Consider the following 24,227-nt stretch of genomic DNA (forward strand, 5'->3'; position numbering starts at 1 on the left):
ATATTGAACTGGGCTCTATCATGGATAGACTGTGTGAGGTGAAAGAGGGTATATGTCTTTATGATTTTACATGATGCCTGGGCACCCTGTGGAATCACACTGTGTAATACTCATAGAATGTTCTTTTAGTGCCTCATGAGTTTTCAGGATTAATCTATCCCTTTTCATGACATTTTAAAGATTAGGATTGCAAGTTTCATTACTGAGTTAGGGACAGAAACCAAACATTATCAAATATTAAAAATTCAGATTTCCTTCAGTGCATTGGAAAAGCCATTTCAGGATCTAAGAATATTTGCTACAACTAGAAAAAGGTCTCTTGTGCAATGTCTTTGTTGACTTGTGCACACACACACCTACCCCTACTGAAGGTGAAGGTGAGGATGGTGGTATGAAAGAAATAAGTGGCAGATGTGATCTTTATAGCACATAGGAAATCACTAGTGCCAGTTAAAGGACCCTAGAATCATAAGAGCCTATCCAATAAGCATTCAATATTTAAACAGTTGTGGTTATGATAAATGAAACTCATTTTTAATATTAAGTCATGGTATATATGAAACTTACTTAATATTAGACATGTCAGGCAGCTAAAATCTTGATTAGTATCCATTTCTCAGAGGAAGTGATTACAAGGAAGAACTACATTGAGTCTAAATGTAATTCTTAATGAAGCAGTTTCCATTTTAATTAAAGGCAACCTTGTATGTGAACATCAGCATGAAAGGGTCAGTTAGGGTCCCTTCATTTTCAAAAGGGTTTTTTTTGCTATGTCCTTTTTTAGTGACACAGATATTAAACCTAAACCTGAAATGGCCACTAGGTCCTACAACTCCCAATCCTTCTTCCCCAATGCCATCTTTTTTAAAAAAATTTAAGACAGTATGTCTTACAAACAATACTTTAAAAAGTAATAATAAAGTTACAGCATATTTATTTTGTCAGTAAAGGAAGGAAGCCTTTTCCTAGAAAAGGAATCAAATTTTTCAAATAGAATTGCTTGAGTAGGTTTTGTCATCATTGCAGTAGGTTTAACTTAAAGTGGCCTAGAAAATACACTTCAGTGTTTAGGAGTAATTGATTCAAGTGACAGAAACCACCTTATATTGCTGTTAGCAAAAAAGAGCGTGTATTGGCTCAAGTAACTCCGTAAGTGCACGAAGGCTAATAGACAAGTGTTCATGTAGTACTATTAATGATAGCAAACAATTGAAAGAGCTGTGTTAGAACCGATATTCAGGCCAGACCAGCAGTATGACCTTGGACTAACTTAACCTCAGCGTCCTCATCTACAACATGGGGCTAACAGTAGCTACCTTACAGGTGTGTTGTGAAGATTAATTGATTGAATAGATGGAAAGAATGTGCTTGGAATGGAACCTGTGTGTAGTAAGTGCTATTATAAGTGCCTACTACTCCTGGTCTCACTGGTACGCTTTCTCAGTAGTTCTTGCTTCCATTGTATGTCCATACTCTGACACACCGTGGAGCTGTCAGGAAGAATGAGGTACCTGTTTAAGATACACACTTAGGGAAAAACATAAAAGCAAGAAGCAGGTGTAATCTGACTTCGTACTAATAAAATAGTGGCAAACACTTTAAGTACTTTATTTTTGGTAAGTGCTCCTCTAAAAGCACTTCACATACACAACTCTCTCATCTACACACTGGGCCTCTGTGGTGGGTACTCTTCCTGTATTCCTGTTTTGTATCTGATGGAGCAGAGGGATAAAAAGGTTAAATAACATTAGGGCAGGTGGTTTTGAAAACTGTTTTTAAAACAGTATATTCTTCATCTCCACAAGGAAATTATTTGCAGTATTAAGTGAGCTTTTTAAAAAGTGTTTTCGACAGTAATATCCAGCATTTTCAATTGTGAAGTCTTACTCCCAGCAGTAATTACTAAATCTGTATTAAATTCCTTTACTTCCTTTCCCCCAAATCTGACAGATGGCTGTATAAAAACTCAAACTATCTCAGATTAAGGATGTTCAAAGTCAAGTAATTGTGAGAGTTCCCTGTAATATGAGAGGCCTTGCAAAGATTCCAATACAAGGCAGTTTCATCCTTTTGAGGCCTAACTTGGGGAGGGAATGGAAGGAGTCATGTCGCCCTGTGCAGAGTCATGCATGTGATCTGTGTTATGATAGCAAATGGCCAGTGTTAGTTACTCTTGGGGAAAGTAGTGGGATTGGATGAGGGCATTGGGGGAGGCCAGTGTAGCTTAAACCTTTTATTTAGTATGTGTCTGTATGGTTTTGAAATTTTTATATTATTTTTTAACTTAGAAATAAATGACTTAAATATTCCCTCAAAGGGAGTCATCTGTAGGGGCTTTAACAAATATTTGTAGTTTTTTAAATGTCAAAGAGATGGCTTCTTACTGAGAGATTTTCCTATGTGGTGATTTTGTTTAGAAACGGAGCATCTACTGTTGTCACGGCTATATTCGGAGGCATTCTCCAAAATGAGGTTAACTGCCTCATATGTGGGACAGAATCTAGAAAGTTTGATCCATTCCTAGGTAAGATATATGTGGCATGTGGATATATATTTTATTAAAATAAATTTAATATTTCCTTCAAAAATAAGTGTAATCTAGAAATACATCAGTTTGTGAAATTATTTTGAATGGACATATATGCCTTTAACAGCTCTCTGTTTACCTATCTCTCCTTTTAAGACCTTTCATTAGATATTCCAAGTCAGTTCAGAAGTAAGCGCTCTAAGAATCAAGAAAATGGACCAGTTTGTTCATTACGAGGTAAAGATACTTGAATGTTCTAAAATTTTTTTTCTTTAAATAACTGAATAGATTGATAAGCTTCATCTATATGTGCTATGTGGTTAATATCTTTAATGAATCTGTGTTGTAACTTAACAAAAGTCAAACTTGAATATCTTTTCCTACCGCCCCAAAATGTTATTGAATAAGAATGTGTGCCATAAGATATTGTGTGAAGCATAAAATATTTCTCACCTTTTTCTTCTTTTTAATACTGACTTTAAAATAGAAGGTCTGTAGCAAAAGTTTTTCTGACCAAATGAAACGGAAGTTATTCTGTAGTTATCCCACTAGTATCTATAGGAAGAAAGAATACTCAGCAGAGTTTTATAAATTATGGTATTACGTATTCTGTTGTCTCATAGTTTGAGAAATCTATGGATGATATAACTGCTGCTTAAGCCTGAGGCCCTGCTTTTAAGACTGTTAAAATTCACATTTATTTAGGGAGATTTGAACATATTTTTTCCTTGATGAGTACTAGCTACTGTAATCAAGGCAGAAGACCTTATTTAAAATTTTATCCTAGACCATAAGTGTACAGACAGGTCACAATTAAAATGACTAATTGTTCTTGCTAGTTATATAAAGAAGCTAGGATAGACGAAAGAGGGCCGAGTCTGTATTTTATCAGAAATTCTACACTGAAGCTAACGGTTTCTACTCTGACTTGTATGTTCACTAAAAGTAATTCTCTTTTTTATTCTCTATTTTAGGGAGTATTGTCATGATGGTTTTTTACAAAACAAACTGCACTGTCCAATAAGATAACCACGAGTCATGTAGCTATTAATTAAAATTCTGTTGCTTAATCACACTTGAACCACGTGTGCTCAGGAACCACATGTGGCTAGTAGGGGCTCCTGCATTAGACAGCACTACCCTAGGATCAGATTATCCTACTAGAAATAAAACTTTTGTTGGAGAAGGGCTAGGCTTCTCTGTGCTACTGGCATTCTATGTAATGTGAGGCATTTGGCTTGTTAGAAGCAGCAGAGGTCTCAGACATTTGTAGCACTGTTGCTCAGGTCGTTTCTAGAAATCTGTCAGATGATACGTGGGATGACTAGACTACACTCCAGTAAGGAACCACAGCAACTCTGTATATGAAACATTTTGTAGATGTTCTTAGTTTGTTCCTTACCTACACAACCAGTGTTGATTGTCTCCTTAACAGGAATACAGAAGAAAAGGCCCCACTCCACTTCTCTGCAAAATATATGGCTATAGTATGTGTCTCCCAAACTGCTTTTGGCCTATTTGAGATTAAGAAAATATCACAGTATGCTTGATATTGTCAAATGTCACACATTTTCTCTTTATATCTAGGGCATGTGAATACATGCTAACTTAATCATAAATATCTGACTATCTGGTTATTTACAGTGGAAGTCAGAATTAAAGGAATTAGCATCAAACTGTATCATTTTATAAACTCTTCAGTAAGAACAGTAATAATCACATTAGTTTAAAAACTGTTCCTCACTATAAATACATGGATATATATCTGAACAATTTTTTTTTTTTTTGAGACTGAGTCTTGCTCTGTCGCCCAGGTTGGAGTGCAGTGGCGCGATCTTGGCTCACTGCAACCTCCGCCTCCCAGGTTCAAGCGAATTCTCCTGGCTCAGCCTCCTGAGTAGCTGGGACTACAGGCGCATGCCACCACGCCTGGCTAATGTTTGTATTTTTAGTAGAGACGAGGTTTTGCCATGTTGGCTAGGCTGGTCTTCAATGCCTAACCTCAAGTGATCCACCCCTGTTGGCTTCCTAAAGTGCTGGGATTACAGGCATGAGCCACCGCACCCAGCCTGAACAGTACTTTCTGATGTTTAACAAAACTCAGTAATTCCAGATGATCTTTGGCTAGAAGACTCAGGGACACTAGTTTGTTTAGGCTTCTTTCCTTGCTTCCTTCCTTCTGTGTTGTTTCCCTCATTCTGAGTTGGTTCTATATGTAGTTCTTACTGACTTTCATAATATTTCAGTTATGACTTATCCCAGAATACTTTAATACCAAGCAGAGTCTCACTTCTTGAGCCCATCCAGGAGGAGAGTGCATGACACAGCTTATAGATGGCTGATTTTTCCCCAAACAAGAAAAATGGCAAGTGGCATCTGCCTTGCATCCCACGGAGTATTTTCTTGGCACAGAATCCTTGAAATCTGATGTGATTGGTATTAGCTTCAGGGGGCCCAGACCATCCTAACTAGTTTAGGGTTTGGCTGGAAACATATTTTTTCTGTATTCTCAGCTGGCTTTTGTTTGAATCCTCAGGCTTGATTTTTATTTAAGAGCTTATTGTCAGCTTTAAAAAGTCGATGACAGGGTCTGGTACCTCCTCATTGTGTTTTTGTTGACCACCCTTATCAATTAAGGGCACTTCTCTTCTTGGACATCCAGAATGTCATGGACTTCTGTTGACTGATACACCTTTCTTTATTTACTGGAGATGGAGACTTGTGATTATCTAGTAGTCTTCTACATGCTTTGAGTCCACTTGGCAAGAACTACTTGTGTACTTTTTGGATTTGTAATTTTTTTTTTTTTTTTTGAGACGGAGTCTCACTCTGTCGCCCAGGCTGGAGTGCAGTGGCGGGATCTCGGCTCACTGCAAGCTCCGCCTCCCGGGTTCACACCATTCTCCTGCCTCAGCCTCCCGAGTAGCTGGGACTACAAGCGCCCGCCACAACGCCCGGCTAATTTTTTGTATTTTTAGTAGAGACGGGGTTTCACCGTGTTAGCCAGGATGGTCTCGATCTCCACCCGCCTCGGCCTCCCAAAGTGCTGGGATTACAGGCGTGAGCCACCGCGCCCGGCCTGGGTTTGTAATTGTTAAGCTTAGTTTTCCTTTAGAAAGGTGATGGTGAGAAAGACCCATCTTAAATAACTTTTGAAGTTAACTAAAAATATGCATATTGCAAAAGGCATTAAATAACCCGTTCTAAAACCTGACAAAGATACCATGAAAAAGAAAATATAGCTTGATCTCACTTATATATCGAAGAATCCTAAATAAAGTATTAGCAAATACAACTCAGTAGTGTACAAAAACAATAATATAGAGATCAAATAGGACTGATTTAATACTAGAAATATAATTAGGTGAAAACAAATCAAAATGCCCTAATAGGCCAAATGCCTAGGCACAGTGGCTTATGCCTGTAATCCCAGCGCTTTGGAAGGCTAAGGTGGGAGCATTGCTTGGACCCCAGGAGTTTGAGACCAGCCTGGGCAACATAATGAGACCCTGTCTGTACAAAGAAAAAGAAGGCCAGGTGTGGTGGCTCACGCCTGTAATCCCAGCACTTTGGGAGGCCGAGGCAGGCGGATCATGAGGTCAGATCAAGACCATCCTGGCCAAAACCCCATCTCTACTAAAAATACAAAAAATTAGCTGGGCGTGGTGGCGAGTACCTGTAATCTCAGCTACTCGGGAGGCTGACCCAGGAGAATAGCTTGAACCAGGGAGTCAGAGGTTGCAGTGAGCCGAGATCGTGCAACCGCACCCCAGCCTGGTGACAGAGTGAGACTCTGTCTCAAAATAAATAAAATAATAAGAAAAATTAACTGGGCATGGTGGTATATGCCTATAATCCCAGCTTCTTGGGAGGCTTAGGCAAAGAGGATCATTTGGGCCCAGGAATTGGAGGCTGCATTGAGCCTGCACTGCTCCTGTACTCTAGGCCTGGGTGAGAGAGTGAGACCCTGTCTCAAAAAAAAAAAAGAAGTCCAAATAGATACTGATAAAATCCCAAATCTATTACTGATTAAAAGGAGAAGAAAGGGGTGAGTGCAGTGTAGTCCCAGCACTTTGGGAGGCCAAGACGGGCAGATCACTTGAGGCTAGGAGTTTGAGACCAGCCCTCGCCAACATGGAGAAACCCCATCTCTACTAAAAATAGAAAAATTAGCCAGGTACGGTGGCATGTGCCTGTAGTCCCAACTCCTTGGGAGGCCAAGGCAGAATAATGGCTTGAACCGGGGAGGCAGAGGTTGCAGTGAGCCAAGATCGCACCACTGCACTCCAGCCTGGACAACACAGTGAGACTCTGTCTCAAAAACAAAGGCATTCATATTTTTTTCTACAGAATAACGTGCATTTTATATAGATTTATGAATATCTGATTGCATCAGGAATTGGCACAGGGGCCAGAGAGTAAATATAGTAAGTCTTCATTTAATGTCATCAGTAGGTTCTTGGAAACTGCAAGTTTAAAGCCAAATGACATACAGCAGGTCCTCCAATAACAGTTTCCTTTAACTTTTAGTCATAACATTGATGAGAAAAAAGTGGTCTATCATTGCTTCACATAAGGTCACAATTTTCAAGAACCTGTCATGATATTAAGTGAAGATTTACTGTGTTTTAGGCTTTGCACCACATAAGGTCTCTGCCCCAGTGACTCAGTTTGGTGTAGTATAAAAGCAGCCAGACAATAATGTAAACAAATGGGCATGGCTGTGTTCCAGTGAAACTTTATTTACAAAACCAGGTGGCTGGCTGGATGTTTTAGGGCTGCAGTTTACTAAACCCCGGGTTACACAATTACATCTTTAAATGAAAAAAAATGTAGCTGTGATTTATCTAGGAACTGAGAGTATAGCTTCTGGACAGAGAAGGTTGATAGTGTAGCCTTCTGTGATCTAATGTTTATTTTTAAATGATCTAAATTTGACTTTTTTTATGAGTGTGGAGCTTTGTCCTGTATAATGTAACATATTGACAGAAAACTACAATTAAAACTTTAAATTCATCAGGAAACCATTTTATCAGAATTATCCAGATGAATTTTCATTAATAGTAAAACCAACACAATTGATCATCACCAGATGTCAGGCATGATGCCAGGTGCTCTACACATGTTATTTTTCTTCCTTACAATAGTTCTTCAAAGTAGGTATTATTTTTTGTCTCCAGTTTGCAACTGAGAAAGGTTAACTTTTCTAAGGTCGTATAGCTAATAAAGCTGAGATTTTAAACCTGGGTCTTTTTTCTACAGTACATTGCCTCTATAAAAGGCATCTTGTTTTAATGCTGCCAAAATCAATTTGTTTAGATTGTCTTCGCAGTTTTACCGACTTAGAAGAACTTGATGAGACAGAGTTATATATGTGCCATAAATGCAAAAAGAAACAAAAGTCCACAAAAAAGTTTTGGATTCAAAAACTACCCAAGGTGAGTGTTGAATTCTGAGTTATGAAGCAGTTTCAAGGGGAAAATGCTTGACTGCTAAGACCATGTCTATAACTTTACATTATGTGAACTGTTCTGTATTTGTCTCTAGGGTTTTCAGTAAAAGCTAAACCCTTTACAGAATGAATGCATAAGGTATGCATGGAAGAATGATTGATAGGGCAGCTAAAATGTTATTTACTGAACTGATAATAGTATGAAACTTTGACTGAAAGGTGAATTAGGTGTTCACAATCTTTGACCTCATCTCTGTCCTCCAGGTGCTATGCTTACATTTGAAAAGATTTCATTGGACAGCATATTTAAGAAATAAAGTTGATACATACGTAGAATTTCCACTGAGAGGCCTAGACATGAAATGCTACTTACTAGAGGTAAGGTGGTTACCTTTTTAGCGTGGTGAAAAAATGGCTCTTCAGTAAGATTGTCATCACATGGAGAGGGTAGAGGTCATCAAGATACCGATGTCATTGACCACTGCTCCTTCTTCCTTGTTCTGTAGCCTGAGAACAGTGGCCCGGAGAGCTGCCTGTATGACCTCGCTGCTGTGGTGGTGCACCACGGTTCCGGGTGAGTACAACAGCCAGCTTCTGGTGGGTGGGAATACCTGGTGGCCAGCCCAATGACCTGCAGTTTTGTACCACTCTTGATAGTTCTCCCTAAAAAATGGATTCAGATAAAGTAGGTAAAATTTCCTTCAGTTTTGGTGCTGAAGAGTACTCCTGAGATGATGTTGTGAAGGCTTAAGGGAAGGTAAATAAAAGTGAAATGAAGAATTGTTCATTTGAACCCAGTATTTAGGACCCAGTCTTATTTGTCCACAAAGTTGCTTATTCGTTTACCAATTGAAATTTAAATGGGGCAAAAGGGGAAATTACTTGGAATAACTTACTCCATGTCATCTACTTTAAAGACTCATTTTAAGTCTTGTTAAAAAACATTAATTTTTTCCCCTGAAAGTTTGTATTAGGGGTCTAACCTTCTGGTTTTTGGTTTGAGAGTGGCTATTTTACCTTCAAACTTAAGACTACTATATGTGGGCAGACAACTATCCATGTTGAAAATCCTTTTCCGGCAGAGCTGTGATAAAGTAACATCTATACTCACATAGTGTGATGAATGACAAGTCTGATTCTCACTACTTTACAGGCACCTGGCATTTTTCTCCTTGGAGTGTATTCCTGCTTGGTAGTTGGTAGGGACACTTTTAATTTGGTGCCTTCAGCTCGTGAGACTCTTTATACTGTAGGTCTGAAACCATTTGTTCTCTGTACCCCTATTATATGCATAGTGAATTTCCTGGATCTCTCTTCCACATGTCTTATACTCTAATGATTTCTGTCTCTGTTTCTAAAGACTGCCATGGCCTACTTTTCCAAATCACCAATTTGGGTTTCATCTGTATCCAAATAAAAGATTAGCTCCTCCATAAAATATTTATATTAAATCAGTCACATTTTTCTGACAACTTTTTCATAACAGCCTATTCTTGTTTTATGATTGCACTATCTTTTTGAAAATATTAGTGCTAATTTAAAAATGTAAAGTTCTCTTAGGTTTTCTGCATTCAATTCCTCAGGGTTGATTGCCTTACTTGTTCTTCCTGGTATTTCTTTCCCCTCAAAAATGTGATTTTGTAGGCGTGCAAAAGACTTATTTTTAAAATTTGGTTTTGGTGGTTATTTGGAATCATAGTAAATGATGAGATGGATCTTTATTATTTAAATAGGGTTTTCCTGGCAACTACAAAGGTCTGTTCTACCTGCAGGCCTTCCGTCTGACTTGGAGGACTGACTCTAGGGTTCTATGTGTGAGTGGGTGGGTCATGTTGATAGGGAAGAGCCCCCGATGACCACGGTGTCAGAGAAGGGTACCCTTCTTTGTTAAGCTTAGTTTTTTCCTAAGATTCTGATGGGAAAACCTGGTACTTAGTTTTCCATGTTTCCGTCGGCCTTGACCTGTGCTTGTTAGGTTGAGAGTTCCTCATCTCTGTTTTCTCCATTAGTCCAGGGCCATCTGCTTTGTGTTCTAGCAAACCCTCGATTTCTGGTCAGTTTGGAGGAAGGTAAAAACATGAATTTAGCAAGCATCTTAAATCAAAAGTCTAGGATGTATTCTTATTAAAATTTAAATCTAACATTATATAGTTGTACAGGTCTTTTTGTGATTTCTGAGGTTCTTTTTTCCTTTGGTCTTTTGCCTTTACAGGGTTGGTTCTGGACATTACACAGCATATGCAACTCACGAAGGCCGCTGGTTCCATTTCAATGACAGTACTGTAACACTGACTGACGAGGAGACTGTGGTGAAGGCGAAGGCCTACATCCTTTTCTACGTGGAACGCCAGGCCAAAGCTGGATCAGATAAACTTTAATACCTCCTCCAAATCTTCATTCACCAACCATACCAGAGAAACATTTCCAGTTTTCCACAAATACTTGATCCAAGATTTAATTTCATTATGCACTTTTCAATTTCCTATTTTGGGTTTAGTTTTGTCAATGGTAGTGACTTACTGAACATGGGCACCAACTAATTTTGTTGTTGTTCTACCAGAAAACCTCAGCAGACATTTTGATTTGCTGCTTTAGTTGTAATAATTCAATTTTTATATGTAGTTGTAAGAACTTTTAGTCTTATTTGACTTATTTTATGTTAATGTTTTCAGTTCTCACTTTGAGGCACATTTACATCAATGCTTTTGTTCCTCTCACATGCTGAAAGCAAGATATGTTCCTTATTGTGAAGAGCAACACAACTGCCTGCTGCCTTTCCACAGCTGTAATGGAGATCAGGTTGACTCTAAATCAAGGATCATGTGTGCACAATACTTGTGGCCCACAAAATTTCACAGTGACTGCTGAGGAATCATTCTTTTTGCCTGTAAAATATAACAAAGGGCATCATTAAGTAGACCAGGTAATTACTGCTTGTCTCTCGAGGCTGCTGTTTATCAGCACTAACTAAATAAATTTGTTGGTTCAGTTGTACTTGTCCTGCAAATACAAGAATTACTCTCTTTTTGTTGTTTTTTTTGGTTTTGGGGCGTACTTGTTTGTGGGGAGGTAAGATGGGAGTAAAGACCAAATACATGTAATGTTTTAAAAAAATGCTGTGACTCACTGACATGGTATAGGTGTTACCAGTGAGGTAAAGCCATGGCGTCTGCCTCCTTTTTGAATCAATATCTCATTCCCCCTTAGTTGTAGCACTGGAAGTCACGACATGTCCATTTTAGACTTCCTGCTTGTGTTTGGCATGCAAGTCTGAGGTGTGAACCTCTGGGATTTACTTGGATCATCACCCGCACTTCAGTTTATCACTGGGGGGTGGTGCTTCCAGAGGAGGAAATTTAGAACACCTCTCATTGGCCTATCCTGATAGGACAAGTTGAAAATATTCTGTTTGAGTAAGTGGAGTTTTCGTTTTGTTTTTTGGGGTTTTTTTGGAGACAAGAGTCTCTCTCTGTTGCCCAGGCTGGAGTGCAGTGGCACAATCTCAGCTCACTGCAACCTTGGCCTCCCGAATAGCAATTCTCCTGCCTCAGCCTCCTGAGTAGCTGGGATTACAGGTGCCCACCACTACACCCAGCTAATTTTTTTTTTTATTTTTAGTAAAGACGGGGGTTTACCACGTTGGCTAGGATGGTCTCAACCTCCTGACCTCAGGTGATCTGCCTGCGTCAGCCTCCCAAAGTGCTGGGATTACAGGCATGAGCCACCATGCCCAGCCAGTTTTGTTTTCAAAAAATAGATTTAACTCAGATTCAAATTTGGAACCAGAATCCCATTTAAAGAAAGCAGTTGTGGTTTCTACAAGTGTTCTAAGACAGTCCTTTGATACATTTTTTTGTTTGGAGGGAGGTGGGGGTTGGTAGACGTAGCCTACCAAGTCTCCACAAGGGACAGAATGTATCTTGTGTTAAGTCAACGAGACTTTTTGGCAATTTTTGTTTGTTTGTTTTAATGGAGTCTTACTCTGTCCCTCAGGCTAGAGTGCAGTGGCATGATCATAGCTCACTGTAGCCTCAACCTCCCAGGCTCAAGCTATCCTCCCACTTCAGCCTCGAAGTAGCTGGCACCACCACACCCAGCTAATTTTTAATATTTTTACCAGAGATGAGGTTTCGCCATGTTGCCCAGGCTGGTCTTGCACTCCTGGGCTCCAAGTGATCCACCCACCTTGGCTTTCCAAGGTGCTAGGATTACAGGCATGAGCCACCATGCCCAGCCTGTTCTATTAAAAACATCTTGACCATTTTTAAGTTTATGATGTAAAAACAGTCTGGTGGCTTTCCCTCAGGTTGGATATCTGAAGTTGTGGGAGCAGATGTAGCTCCATTTCCATTTTAATATTAACTGGATAAATCCCACATCTTCCCAGAACACATCTGCTAAACACTTTAACATGACAAGGAGCAAATTGCAATTATGTGTAAACTTATATCATCCAGTACAATGGCCCCTAGCCACATGTGATTGAAATTTAAATTAGAAACTCAGTGCCTTCAGTCACACTAGCCACATTTCAAGTGCTCAGCACCCACATACGGCACAGGACAGTGCTGGTCTAAATTTTCACTCCAAAGAATAAAGCTTTGCCATCATGTTTAGGTCTTACAACTTCGAGTCCTAAAAGATAATAGGGAGATGTGTGCTTAAATTAATTTACAATGCTCAATTATATTAAACTGTATGAAACTGCTATTTGACTAGTTCTGATATATAAAAATGACAGCTCCACCAGATCTGATGTATCACACATTAACATCACATCTAATTCAACCTGAAATGTGAGTCTTCTTTGATCTTGCAAAGTATCTCCTATGAATCTGGGCTCTTTTGCTTAGAAGGTAGACAGCTGTAACCTCTAACATTGATAGTTCGATCTTCAGTCTCTCTGAATGGGCAGCTGTTAAAACAGTAAAGGCCTGGGCAGAGTTGATGGTGAAAAAAAGCTGTATTTTTATACCAAATGGAACTTCAGCAACACGTTGGACTACTCTGTCGGGCAGAGTGGTCTTCAGACAGGTGATGCTGTTGGCTTAAGAGATGAACACGTCTTCTCTCTGAATTTTTTATTGGTTGGTTTTACTTGAACAGAAACGTTTGAGTGGTATGAAGATTCTTTAGAAAAGTGATTGGATCCATCTCAATTGTGCACTTGAACACCAGTGATGTAAATGTGCCTATTTGTATTTTCATTTTTAACTGTGTAGCCTTACCACACCTATTTTGAAAGCTGATCTTTTGTCCTCTTCAGGGCTTTTCCCTTGTGCCATGTTGTCTCCAGCAATATATGTGGCTTCTCGCTCAGAGCTTCTGCTGAGGCAGGGCCTCGCGCTGAGTCACATGGCTCCTTGGAACAAGAAAACTTTCTCAGAAGTCCTCCCACACAGGTGGGTGATAGAAACAGTTTGTGGCAACACAAATCTCTCTCCATGGTGGAGAAACCTTTGCTTATCCACTGTATTCTACTCAGTGTATAGTGATGACAAATGTACTAGAATTAAACCAGTCAAGTGTACTGGCCTGGGGTGAGTGTTAAATGTGTATCTCGCCTGTGGAACCTACTCAGCAGCTTGGTTTCTGGGGTTGGGGACATATTTATTTCTTAAAGCCAAACCTCTCCTTCATTGGTTTAGTGTACATAAGTCTATTTAGATACACTTATCCCACTTTAATCTCCACCAGCCCCTAAACTCTCTCCTGTACCCTCTGTTGCTGAAGTGGCCTCTTCACTTGGGCCCTGGAAAAGCCCATGGAAAGTCTGTTCCTGCAGCCAAGGCCTGGGTCCCAGGTGACTAGGAGTAGCCATAGGAAGGCGAGGAAGGAGAAGTGGGTATGTGGTGTCATCTGTAGTCCAAGGTCTCTGTCTCGTCAGTGGGTGCAATGCCTTCCCCCTCAGGTGTGGGCGTGATGGACTCTAGACTGCCTTCCATGAGCATTGGTCATGCTGTGATGTCATCATTTGCCATTAAAACTCAGTTTGTATGATGCCAAGAGGATTAATTGTGCAAGTGACTGATTCATTTAAATTGTGATCACATCCCTTTTCTGCTTCACCAACCTGAACTGTTTTAAAAAGTATCATTAAAAGTCTGTTCTCTTTCCTTTTGACTTATTTCTGAACACCTTTTTTCAGTAGAGCCACATAAATGATGATGTACTTACTCGACTCGTGGGCCTCCTCAGTCAACAGGTAGCAAGCTCTTACAGAATCCCCACGATTTGGAGCTGCTGTACCTGGGCCAGGATGAAGTGACCTGTACGGGCAAAGTGATGGCCCAGAGATTAGTGCCTGCAGTCAGGTGCCTGAGGTCCCACTCACCCTTGCCCAGTGAAATCACCCTCAGTCTCTTGTGACTACTGATCTTATAAAAATGAGGCCCCTTCCCTTCCCCTTTAGAGCTAGACTCTACCCTGAGGTACCAGTTTTGGGGCTCTGAGCAAAGGATATTGGTCATCTTTTAAGGTAAAACAGGCAAATAAGTGCTGTTAAATAAACGTCCTGCTTACAGTAAGTTCCTATAGACTACCTCCCTGCCCCCATGCCTCCTGCAGACAGAACCCTGTTTCCACAGTCATCCTTTGCCTGTTCTTGTCAGTCTTCTAAAATTGAAGACAGGTGCCTGCAGCTCAAATTGTTATGCATCCTTGCTCCGTAGGGCACATTCTCTTTTGGCAGCTGTGCTGGTCAGAGGCTGCGTGGTTGCTGTCACTGCTGCCAAACAGCATAGCTCTGGACAAGGCCAAAGGGGCAGAGCTTCATCACCTCCTGGCTGTGCCTCAGACCCTCTGCAGCATGCAGGAGCACATTCCCCCCGGCCCTGGTAGTCTAGGATGCTTCCTGCAGCCTACCTGGAGGACAGCAGAGGGGCAAGGCTCTAAATGTTCTCCCTGCCAATCTTTTGCCATTCCAGCCGGGCTGCAGTAGTGCACCTTGGAAGCCACGCTGAAGCATAGGGACTCTTACTCAGTGCAAGGCACAAGTACCACTCTGGCCTTGCAAGAAGTGGAAAGAACTACCTATTCCTAAATGCTTGTCCTCTGGAAAGCATTGGTTTGAGGAGGATTGGGGAGGGAAAGTGGAGATAATGCGGCTTTCTAATAACACTACCTGTGGTTTGGCAGCATCCATTTTAAGTGGAGAAGCACACCTAGACAGAGCCTAAATGAGGGTGTCAGCTAGAGTTCAGAACTACATTGATGAGGTTGAAATAGCAGCAGTAGCTTGCTTCCCTTCCTTGGGAAATGCTTCCTTCTGACTTCCTTGGTTTGTTTTTAAGAGAACCCCCCACTGCACTTCATCTTGGCATGGTGGAGTAATGGAGGCACAGGGGCACCAGCTGAGGCTGGCTTCTCAGGAAAGCCACTGACAATGGCTACTTTCTTCTTTGCTTGACTGCTTTCTGCCTTTAAAGGCAAAGCTGCACCGGCCCTGACCAAACCTTAGTTCCAGAAGTGGGTTCAGCATAGGCTGCTTCATTTGTGTCTATGGGAAAACACAAGGATTCCCATTCCCTCTTATTCCAAATGGGAGAACAAACAGAAGTAACCACTGAGGTGGTGGTCCCTGGGCTAGCAGAGGAAAAGCCGTTCTCTTCTCACTATTGCCTAGGCAGAATGTGGCCTATACAGCTGTACCGTATCAGCATCCCCCAAGCAAACCAAAAAACAACGACTGGGATTCAAAGCAGGGAGTTAAGGTTGGGTCCTGGGTTTGGGAGTGAAGCAGCATGAGGAAACGGGTCTGCCATATCATGAGGCCTCGGGTACTCAGGAAGGGGGAGCTTCATGGATAGTACCTCCAGGCACCTTGCCTAGAGTTGAGTCAGAGAGGGCAGGGGTGGCCCACTGGCTTCTCCAAGAGGGAACGGAGGGCACTTATAGAGTGGATGGTGTGTGGTCAACTTAAAGGCAAAGACAGACTAAAATATTGAACTTAAAATTGTTTCATGCAGTTTCACATTAAGAGCTACCTCATCCATCCTGACATTTTGGGAAATACAGGTTATACATAGTACAAGGCCTTATCAGTGAGAAAATGTAAAGCCAAGTAAATTTAAATTTAAAACACAGACAGTACTGCTTGACCAAAACTACAAAAACAACAACAACAAAGCACCAATAAAACATAAAACACAGACACACAACTTTGGAAAGCAGCTACTTCAGTAAAATCTTTATGAAACAACTTAGGGTAAAAATCTAGCTGTTGGGGAGGCCCAGGAAAATCCCCCTGCCTAGTGGCAGGTAGCAGGACTTGAAGGCCAACCAGCCTAGCCTGGAGACAATTACTCTATGGCACAAAAATAACAGGAATGAGGCAGCAGCCATGGACTCTGCTCACAACTCACAACTGTCACCCTTAGCTCTCCACACGCAACAGGTTTCTTCCTAGTAAGGGTGGAGCAAAAGATTCACACTGATGTACTAGAAAATCAAAACAGTTAACATTTACAATTAGACTCCTTCCCCGTAAGTACAGACTGCAAAGCCAGACAGAGCTGGCCTGGCCACCGCCACCGCCAATGAAAACGCCTTGGGAAAAGCCAAAAGTGCTCACTGCTAAACACCATTGTCAGCTAAAGGGAAAAAAAATCCCTTTTAAGGAAAGTAACTTCAATAGGCTCCTTTTCTGCCAGGGCCTCCAATCCCTCTGAACATAAGCCGAACCACAGAGTGCCGCACATATGTCTGGGTCCTGGCTTTTCTTCCCTCACCCCTCCGCAGAGCTTCAGCACCAGTTGTTAGCCAAAAATAAACACCATTCCTCAACCATATATGTCCACCGGCCCAGAGCCGGGGAGGAGGAGAGGAGGCAGGTCAGCCGTCCCCCGGCGGCAGCTGCACTCACATGTGGCCACTGCTCACCATGCACATAACCCAGCTCAACCGGGAGTGCCTGCTGCACCTCTTCTCCTTCCTAGACAAGGACAGCAGGAAGAGCCTTGCCAGGACCTGCTCCCAGCTCCACGACGTGTTTGAGGACCCCGCACTCTGGTCCCTGCTGCACTTCCGTTCCCTCACTGAACTCCAGAAGGACAACTTCCTCCTGGGCCCGGCACTCCGCAGCCTCTCCATCTGCTGGCACTCCAGCCGCGTACAGGTGTGCAGCATTGAGGACTGGCTCAAGAGTGCCTTCCAGAGAAGTATCTGCAGCCGGCATGAGAGCCTGGTCAATGATTTCCTCCTCCGGGTGTGCGACAGGTAGGCCACCTTGCCTCCTGAGCAGTGCTGGCCCCGCTAGCTCTGGCTTCCCTCTTGGGGGGCAGGGAAGAGCAAATTACTAGACCAAGATGGCTCCACCTTCGGGGCGCCTCAAACTAGGCCCAAGGCAGACAACCAGACCGCCCAAAGCAGAGTTCCCAGGAGACAATAAAATCATGAGGGAAACAATTGCTAATCCTCCTCTTAGCCTCACAGGTCCTGGAGCTGCTTCATGCAAACACCAAGAAGTGGGGCCTCCGTACTGGTAGTCATTAAGTGCTGGGTGGGTCCAGGTGGGCCTGGATTTTCAAGGTCAGGCTCTGGGAAAAGGCTTCCAGATGCAGCAATCAGCTCACCCCTCCATTAGGCCTAGCAAGCAGCCCCCAAGGCCTGGGAAACTGCGGAGGAAAGAGAGGGTGGGGAGCGAGAGGTGGAGGAGCCAGGGTGCTCGGGTCAGCTGAGCCAAACCAGACTTCAGGAGTAGATGAATTACTGATTTACACAGTATTCCTAAGGAGGGTGGCTTAGCCTAATTTTTCAAATTAGCAAACTGATGCTCCACGAGGTGGTGCGATTTGCCCAGTCTAGGGTTGCCAGACTTTAGCAAATATATAGGTTGCCCAGTTAAATATGAATTTCAGATAAACAGTGAATAATATTTTAGTATAAGTATGTCCCAAATACATCTTGTGTTTATCTGCTAACCCCCACCCCAGACACAGACATAGATGCTGAACCACCAGGCCAAGCTCCCTCCATGGTCCCAGCCTCATGAGTAGAGCGGCCCAGGCAAGAACACGGAGCTATTCAACCAGCCTCTCACTGAGCTTCTGCCAGTCCCGTGCTGCCTTTGAGGAAAAACACCCTTGATCATGTAACAAACTGGGCCTGGCTGTTCATGGAAAACTAGACTCAGCCAGTTTACTGCCACCGAAGTTCATAGCTGCTATTTGCTGGCAGCACGACAGGAGTGGAAGGAAACAGCGTAGCGACCCCACCTTTCTTTTGAGCTGGTAGGAAGAAAACAGAAGATGGACTTGGGGCTGGGCCCCGACTGGACAAGGCTATTTTGATGGGCTTAACAAGGCCCAGGAATCAGACTAGAGTGATAAGGGTGGGGGGTGGAGGGAGGCGAATGGCACATGTCCTGAAGTTGTTCCATTCTTACTGTAAGAGAACCGAGCTTAATGCCGCAAACCTGCAAGGTGTGAAGTGGACCTCCCAGGCCACTGTACTGATCAAGCAAGGGGCCCTGCTGTCACATAAAGAGCAAAGGGCTTTGCTGTCGGCACTCTGCTGAGCCGCCCAGCTCGTCCAACCATGTGACCCCAGCTCAAATACTTAAACTCTTGCAACCTCATTTCTTCTTCTATAAAATGTGCTAAATTTTTCTTATCCGACAGGGTAAGAGGATTAAATGACACAGTGGCACCTGGCACATAGTAGGTACTGATGAACGTCTACTGAACCTGGTTCTTCTGGCACTCAGCTCAGGTCGGGAGGAATGGCTGAGGATGGCTGGGCAGGGGGACAGTCCGCTCTTTGTTTTTTCCCTGTATCAGAATTATTCCAAAGATTCTTAGAGGAAAAGATCACCCAACACCTTTGAGGCTTAAACACTTAATCCTTATAACCACCTTGAAGATAACAAATCCTCCCACTTGACAAATGAGGAAGTGACGCCCAGCAAGGTTCAGACATCTGTCCTGGGTCTGACAGCAAATAAGTCACCAGCCAGTCACTTGAGCTCCCGGGGCCAGTTTCTTCATGTACAAAACTGGGGTGCAGAGGTTGACGGGGTGACTAACGAAGGCACATGAACCTGAAGGAGGTCCGGGCTCGGTGTGACATCTGGCTGTGCCCAGCATATTTTAGTTCCTTACTTCCCACCCCAGGCACAAAGGAGCTGAGCTGGCCCAGCCAGGGGCAGTCACGGAGCTGCGGGGGAGGCTGGCAGGGAAAGGGAAACGCTTCCCCAGCCCAGACTCTAGCTCCCTCTGGCTGCGGGGAGCCAAGGCCCCGGCCCATTAGTCGGTCCTTCTGGACCGGAAGCAGGCTGGTCCCGTTTGTTTCCAGGGAAAGCGGGTTAGGACTGCCTGTGGAAGGCCCCGTTGCAGGCTCCTCACAACCCCAGTGGTAGACATTGTTCCCCCCACGCAGAGGAAACGAAGGCTCTGTGAGTGACTGACGCGGCGATAAGCCAAGTCTAACTTGGCTCAAGATCTTTTTTGCTGGGAGGGGCTGGTGAGGCTGCAGCAGAGGGTCCCCCAAGCTTTCTGGGCGGGTGTCCGTGACTGTACCTGCTCAGGGCTTGCCTCTAGCTGCCTCCGAACCCTGCCCTTTTCCAGGCTGGTGGCCCAGGGGATGCAGGAACAGCTCTAGTCTACTAAGCTGAACCCGGACTCAATGCTAACGCGTGCCCCCACCGCCTTGAGGGTTGGGATGGGCCTGTCACTAGGCCACCTCCAAGGAAACAAATCCCTCTTCCCACTCACGTCCCGCCGGGACATTCAGGGGCCTCAGCTTGAAGCTAGACTGCAGCAATCGCCACGCACCGCTCCCCTGCAAGGCAGCACGTCCAGAGCGAAACAAAGAGTCAAGGGTTGTGACTCCTGGAACCGGCATTCCCTCTGTCCACAGCCGCCCCAGGACTCTGCTGGGCCGGGGTCGGGGCTTCCCACTAGGGGCTCCCAAAGCTACGAGCCAAGAACCCACGCAGATGAAGGTACGGTGGGGTGCAGGGGCAGAAAGAGCAGGGAAAATGGGCCAGCCAGAAAGCCGACTTGGAACCCTGCAGTGTCATCGCAGCCAAGTGTCTTCACCTCGCAGGGCCCGAGTCCTCCTCGGTAAATGAGTCCACTCAGTCCCCCGGGGCGGTTGGGTGGCTTTAACAAGGCAGTGAGCCCCGGGTCACCGCACTCTCCTCACAGGTGCCCCAACCTGGCGTCCGTCACGCTGTCGGGCTGCGGCCACGTTACCGACGACTGCCTGGCGCGCCTGCTGCGCTGCTGCCCACGCCTGCGCGCACTGCGCCTGGAGAACTGCGCGCGCGTCACCAACCGCACGCTGGCTGCCGTGGCGGCGGACGGGCGCGCGCTGCAGACATTGCACGTGGACTTCTGCCGCAACGTGAGCGCGGCCGGCCTGCGCCGCCTGCGCGCCGCGTGCCCGCGCCTGGCCCTGCGGGCAGAGCACAGCGCCGCCATGCTGCCCGACCAGCCCCCGCGCCCGCGCGCGTCTGCCGCGGCCCTCGGCAAGCTGCTGCCGCGCTAGACGCCGCCCCGCCGCGGCCCCCGGGGAAGGAGCGCAGCCCCAGACCGTCCTGGCTTCGAACCCACCTCTTCCACCTTCAGACCACCACCGCATCTTCTGAGCCTCATTTTCCCCGTCTGCACAGTGGGGATAAGAAAGCCTACCTCACGTTACGATTTTATACATAGGATAAACGCAAGATTAAATGGATATTTGGAAAACACTCGGCTGGTTCTCAACACCACCCGCCTTTCCCCTCTTGCTTCCGCCCCAGGCTTTCTGCTGTGCGCTCCCCACGGAGGCGGGAGGCGCCTGCACCGTCCTCGGAGACTCCGATCGCCGTTGGATCGAAATCACCTCCGTGGGGAGGACCTGACCACTCGGAGTTCGCCGGCTTGCGCGCGGGGGTGACGAGGGCCAGGGCTGCCGCGTGCAGGGGTCTGGGGAGCCTCGCGGCGGAGCGACCCAGCGAGACCCGGCCGGCTCCTGGAGTGTCCTGGGGACCGCCACCTCCAGGGGCCCCGGTAGTGATCTCGGGGAAGCAGGGGCACAGGGGCAGAAAGAGCCACCGAGCCGCTCCTCCTTGCGGTTTTGCCCGCACGCGCGTCTGCCCGCCCACCTTTCCTGGGGCAGATGCGTTCCCAGAGTGACCGCACTCGCGATTGTAGAAAATTCGCTCCCAATTGTTGAATGCTTACATAAACTGCATAATTACCCATATTTTCTACTGTTCTCATATCATAAGGGAAAAAAATGATTTGGAAGAAAAAAAAAGCCTCAAACTAAACATTTAAAAACAAACTCAGCAGCCCTGGCTAAGCTTTTGATAATGGAACCATTATAAGCTGACAAGCTAGATTTTTCACCTGTTGGATTTGCTGGACATGAGCACAAGCCTGGGCTTCCAATTTGAATTTCAGGGCTGTAGTCACTGATGTGTCACATTTAGTGAAGGCTCTCGGCCCCCCGGCAGCCGCCTGGTCCTGGGTCACTGGGGAGAATTCTGGGTGGGTGGAAGAGGCGAGGAGCACTGTGATGGGCGCTGTTCACACTCCGGCTCCACCCAGCGCCAGCTGCGAAAAAACCCTTCACCCATCCCAGGCCAGGTGTTTCTTCTGTGTGAAAGAGGAGCTTGATCCCTACTCACAGGTTCCTTCATTCATTATTCAAATAGGGAAACAGCAAGGAAAAAGACAAATTCTGTTCTCATGAAGCTTACCTTCTAGTGGGGGAAGAGACAACAGGTATATAAGAGGGTAGAAGGGCCGGGTGTTGTGGCTCAACGCCTGTAATCCCCAGCACTTCAGGAGGCCAAGATGGGCGAATCACGAGGTCGGGAGATCGAGACCATCCTGGCTAAGACGGTGAAACCCCGTCTCTACTAAAAAAAATACAAAAAATTAGCCGGGCGTGGTGGCGGGCACCTATAGTCCCAGCTACTCAGGAGGCTGAGGCAGGAGAATGGCGTGAACCTGGGAGGCGGAGCTTGCAGTGAGCCAAGATCGTGCCACTGCACTCCAGCCTGGGCAACAGAGAGACTCTTGTCTCAAAAAAAAAAAAAAAAAAAAAAAGGTAGAAAATATTTGGAAAAAAGTGCAGGCTGTAACAAGGGCTATTAGGGATTGCTGGCAAGATATTGGGGGGTGAAGCCTCTGAGAAAGGGTTGACCAATGTAAGCCTCAGAAGATGACATTTGAGGCATGAAGTGAGCCAGGGGGCATAGACACTCCTGGCAGAGGAACAGTCAGTGCAGAGGCCGCGGACTACAGGCATGGCTTATGTGCAAGGAGATCAGAGTGGCTGGAGCAGAGTGAATGAGGCAGGAAGCTGAGGAGCAGGTATCAGAGAAGCAATGCAGCCCGCAGCTTAACTTCAACATGCATTTTAAACTTTTCTTCCCATTCTCTTGGGTTTCAAGATACAACCTTGAGGCAACTCAAAAGCCTTTCTCCTTAGCCTTAAAATAGACTCCACGTCCCTCCCCTTTCTCACCAGATATGCTCCCTTTTCATTTATCTAACTGTATGCTACTATTTGTGTGATGTCTTAGAAGTTTCAGAGGCTAATCTTGAGACAGACCAAGCCTGGAGACCCAGCTGCAATCCTCCAAAAATTACTTCAAAATGGCTAATTAACAACCTGACCATTGTTAAAATAATGTCAATCCGAGGTCCAGGTGGACTGAAGCCCAAGATAGCCACCAGAACAAAACACGCACACATCATACTCAACCCATTTCTCGCATGCCTTATCAAGTCTTCCCTTTTAAAACCCCTAAAAATTGCTTTCCCCACTAAAAATTGAAGCAGTTACTTTAAATAGCAATCTGGCTACCTCCCCCTTTACTAGTTTTGGGTAATAAATTTGCTTTTTATTACCAGACTTCCTTCTTGTTAATTCAAGCATCTGCACCTGCTTTGTTTGGTTATGGTAAGGGATGGGGGTAGCAGTGGATGGACAGATTAATGTGAGGAAGAAACGAGAGACGAAGGTTCCCCCTCAGCCGAACCTACCCCCAGAAGGAACCAGGGTGCCATGCACAGATAATAGGTGAAGTCCCAGCGGCCCTGGATCTTGTTCCAGGCAGAACATGTGGACAGGCAAGCAGCACCCTGTCCCACCCCAGCCCTTCTGGGGATTGCCAAAGGGCTCCAGGCTGGGGCAGTGCTTACTCCAGAAACAGGGTAGCCACAGTAAGCCCTGGCCCAGCGTAATCCCTTCTAATCCCTGTGTTGGGAGAGCCAGCTCTGTCACACCACCAGCTGCAGTGGAGTGGCAGGACCCTGCTACTAGCCTGTGAGACGCAGGCTGCTTTTTGGTGATTTCCCAGTTTGCCCACCATTGATTTGCACTCTGGAGAGGCCTTGTTGGGAACTAATTTTTCTCCCATTACTCTGAACACCGTTGAAAGAAAGCTCAGGCTTCCAGGGGGTTGAATGTTTGTCTACAACAGAGCCACTTAAACCCCAGGCCTTTGTTTTCATCTTCTCCAACAAGCCCCAATTTCCAGCATGTTCTATTTGTCCTAAATTGGTGGCTTAGCCTGGAGAACAACAGGATCCTGGCTTCAGGATCTAATGGATCTGGGTTTCCATCCCATTTCCCTCACTTTCTAGCCCTGTGACCAAGGACAGATTGGCTCTCTCCAAACCTCAGTTTTCTTATCTGAGTACTAAGGATAACAAGGGAACCTTGCTTTTGGGGTTCTTGTAAGGACTGTGATTATGTAAAGCAGAGGTCACCATAGGTTGAGCTAGAATGGGGTGACCTGCATTCCCCGACGACCCCCCTTTCCCATGGAAGCTCTTCTGTAGTGAGGGTTAAGTTCCCAGTTAACCCTCCAATGCCTAGTAACTCCCCTGCATCCCAAGACATAGTGATCACAGAACTCAAGCAGTGCTGGCAGCTGTGTCCAGCGCTGTTTCTAGGGACCCAAATTGGCCCCCACCTTAGCCAGAGGAGCTTTGGGTTCTGAAACGAAGGGTCATTTTAGTTGCCCCCAGAAGGTGGGCACTGATGGAGACACATGGCTCTCCACTCTGCCTTCTAACAGACACTGTTCACCACCACCAGGCATGAGCAAAACACTTAACAGAGCGCAATACTTCAATCTACAAAACCACTTTTGGAGCTTCCAGATAGCTACATGCATGGAGGTTCCTGGAGGGTGGCGTGTCCAGGGAGGGCATGGAATCTCCGTGCCCCTTCCCCACTAAATTAAAAGGTAAAAAACAGCCGGGTGCGGTGGCTCACGCCTGTAATCCTAGCACTTAGAGAGGC

At 45.1% G+C, this 24,227-nt stretch overlaps 2 protein-coding genes and 1 long non-coding RNA gene across 10 annotated transcripts in view; 2 read left to right on the top strand and 1 right to left on the bottom strand.

The window, feature by feature from the left end:
- The window catches only part of USP3 (ubiquitin specific peptidase 3), an 81,428-nt gene extending 67,333 nt beyond the window's left edge, over positions 1-14,095 (top strand). For 3 of the 5 annotated variants that reach the window (XM_030814526.1, XM_030814523.1, XM_030814524.1), the window contains 6 exons: positions 2,418-2,524; positions 2,684-2,764; positions 7,847-7,965; positions 8,244-8,357; positions 8,486-8,553; positions 10,192-10,994. In XM_030814526.1, the coding sequence (XP_030670386.1) occupies positions 2,418-2,524; positions 2,684-2,764; positions 7,847-7,965; positions 8,244-8,357; positions 8,486-8,553; positions 10,192-10,357 (655 nt within the window). In that variant the 3' untranslated portion in view covers positions 10,358-10,994. Of the gene's footprint in view, positions 1-2,417; positions 2,525-2,683; positions 2,765-7,846; positions 7,966-8,243; positions 8,358-8,485; positions 8,554-10,191 lie in introns of all 5 variants that reach the window. The other 2 variants (XM_003267085.4, XM_030814525.1) reach the window with 2 other exon arrangements.
- Positions 7,252-20,256, bottom strand: LOC105739945. The gene is made up of 3 exons (XR_004030536.1): positions 20,018-20,256; positions 14,157-14,248; positions 7,252-8,642 (listed from the first exon to the last, which is right to left on the bottom strand). It is a non-coding gene; the product is annotated as an uncharacterized LOC105739945 (long non-coding RNA).
- On the top strand, positions 16,843-22,829 carry FBXL22 (F-box and leucine rich repeat protein 22). Of its 4 annotated transcripts, XM_030814529.1 has the most exons (3): positions 16,843-17,195; positions 18,599-18,641; positions 20,722-22,829. In XM_030814529.1, exons 1-2 carry the CDS (start codon positions 16,843-16,845, stop codon positions 18,636-18,638), a joined length of 393 nt encoding a protein of 130 aa, XP_030670389.1. In that variant the 3' UTR covers positions 18,639-18,641; positions 20,722-22,829. The 4 variants fall into 4 exon arrangements, with proteins under 4 accessions (XP_030670389.1, XP_003267136.1, XP_030670388.1 ...); XM_003267088.4 differs by lacking the exon at positions 18,599-18,641; XM_030814528.1 differs by having other exon boundaries at positions 18,599-21,185.
- The last annotated feature ends 1,398 nt before the right edge of the window (positions 22,830-24,227 follow it).

Source organism: Nomascus leucogenys, chromosome 6 (assembly GCF_006542625.1).
Source record: "Nomascus leucogenys isolate Asia chromosome 6, Asia_NLE_v1, whole genome shotgun sequence".
NCBI classification, from domain to species: Eukaryota; Metazoa; Chordata; class Mammalia; order Primates; family Hylobatidae; genus Nomascus; species Nomascus leucogenys.

What these genes read in the sequence shown, in the direction of transcription:
- FBXL22 (XM_003267088.4), top strand. Translation starts at nt 16,843, where the DNA reads ATGTGGCCACTGCTCACCATGCACATAACCCAGCTCAACCGGGAGTGC. An exon ending in CTCCTCCGGGTGTGCGACAG is followed by an intron (nt 17,196 to 20,721) that starts GTAGGCCACCTT and finishes CTTCCGCCCCAG; the next exon opens with GCTTTCTGCTGTGCGCTCCC.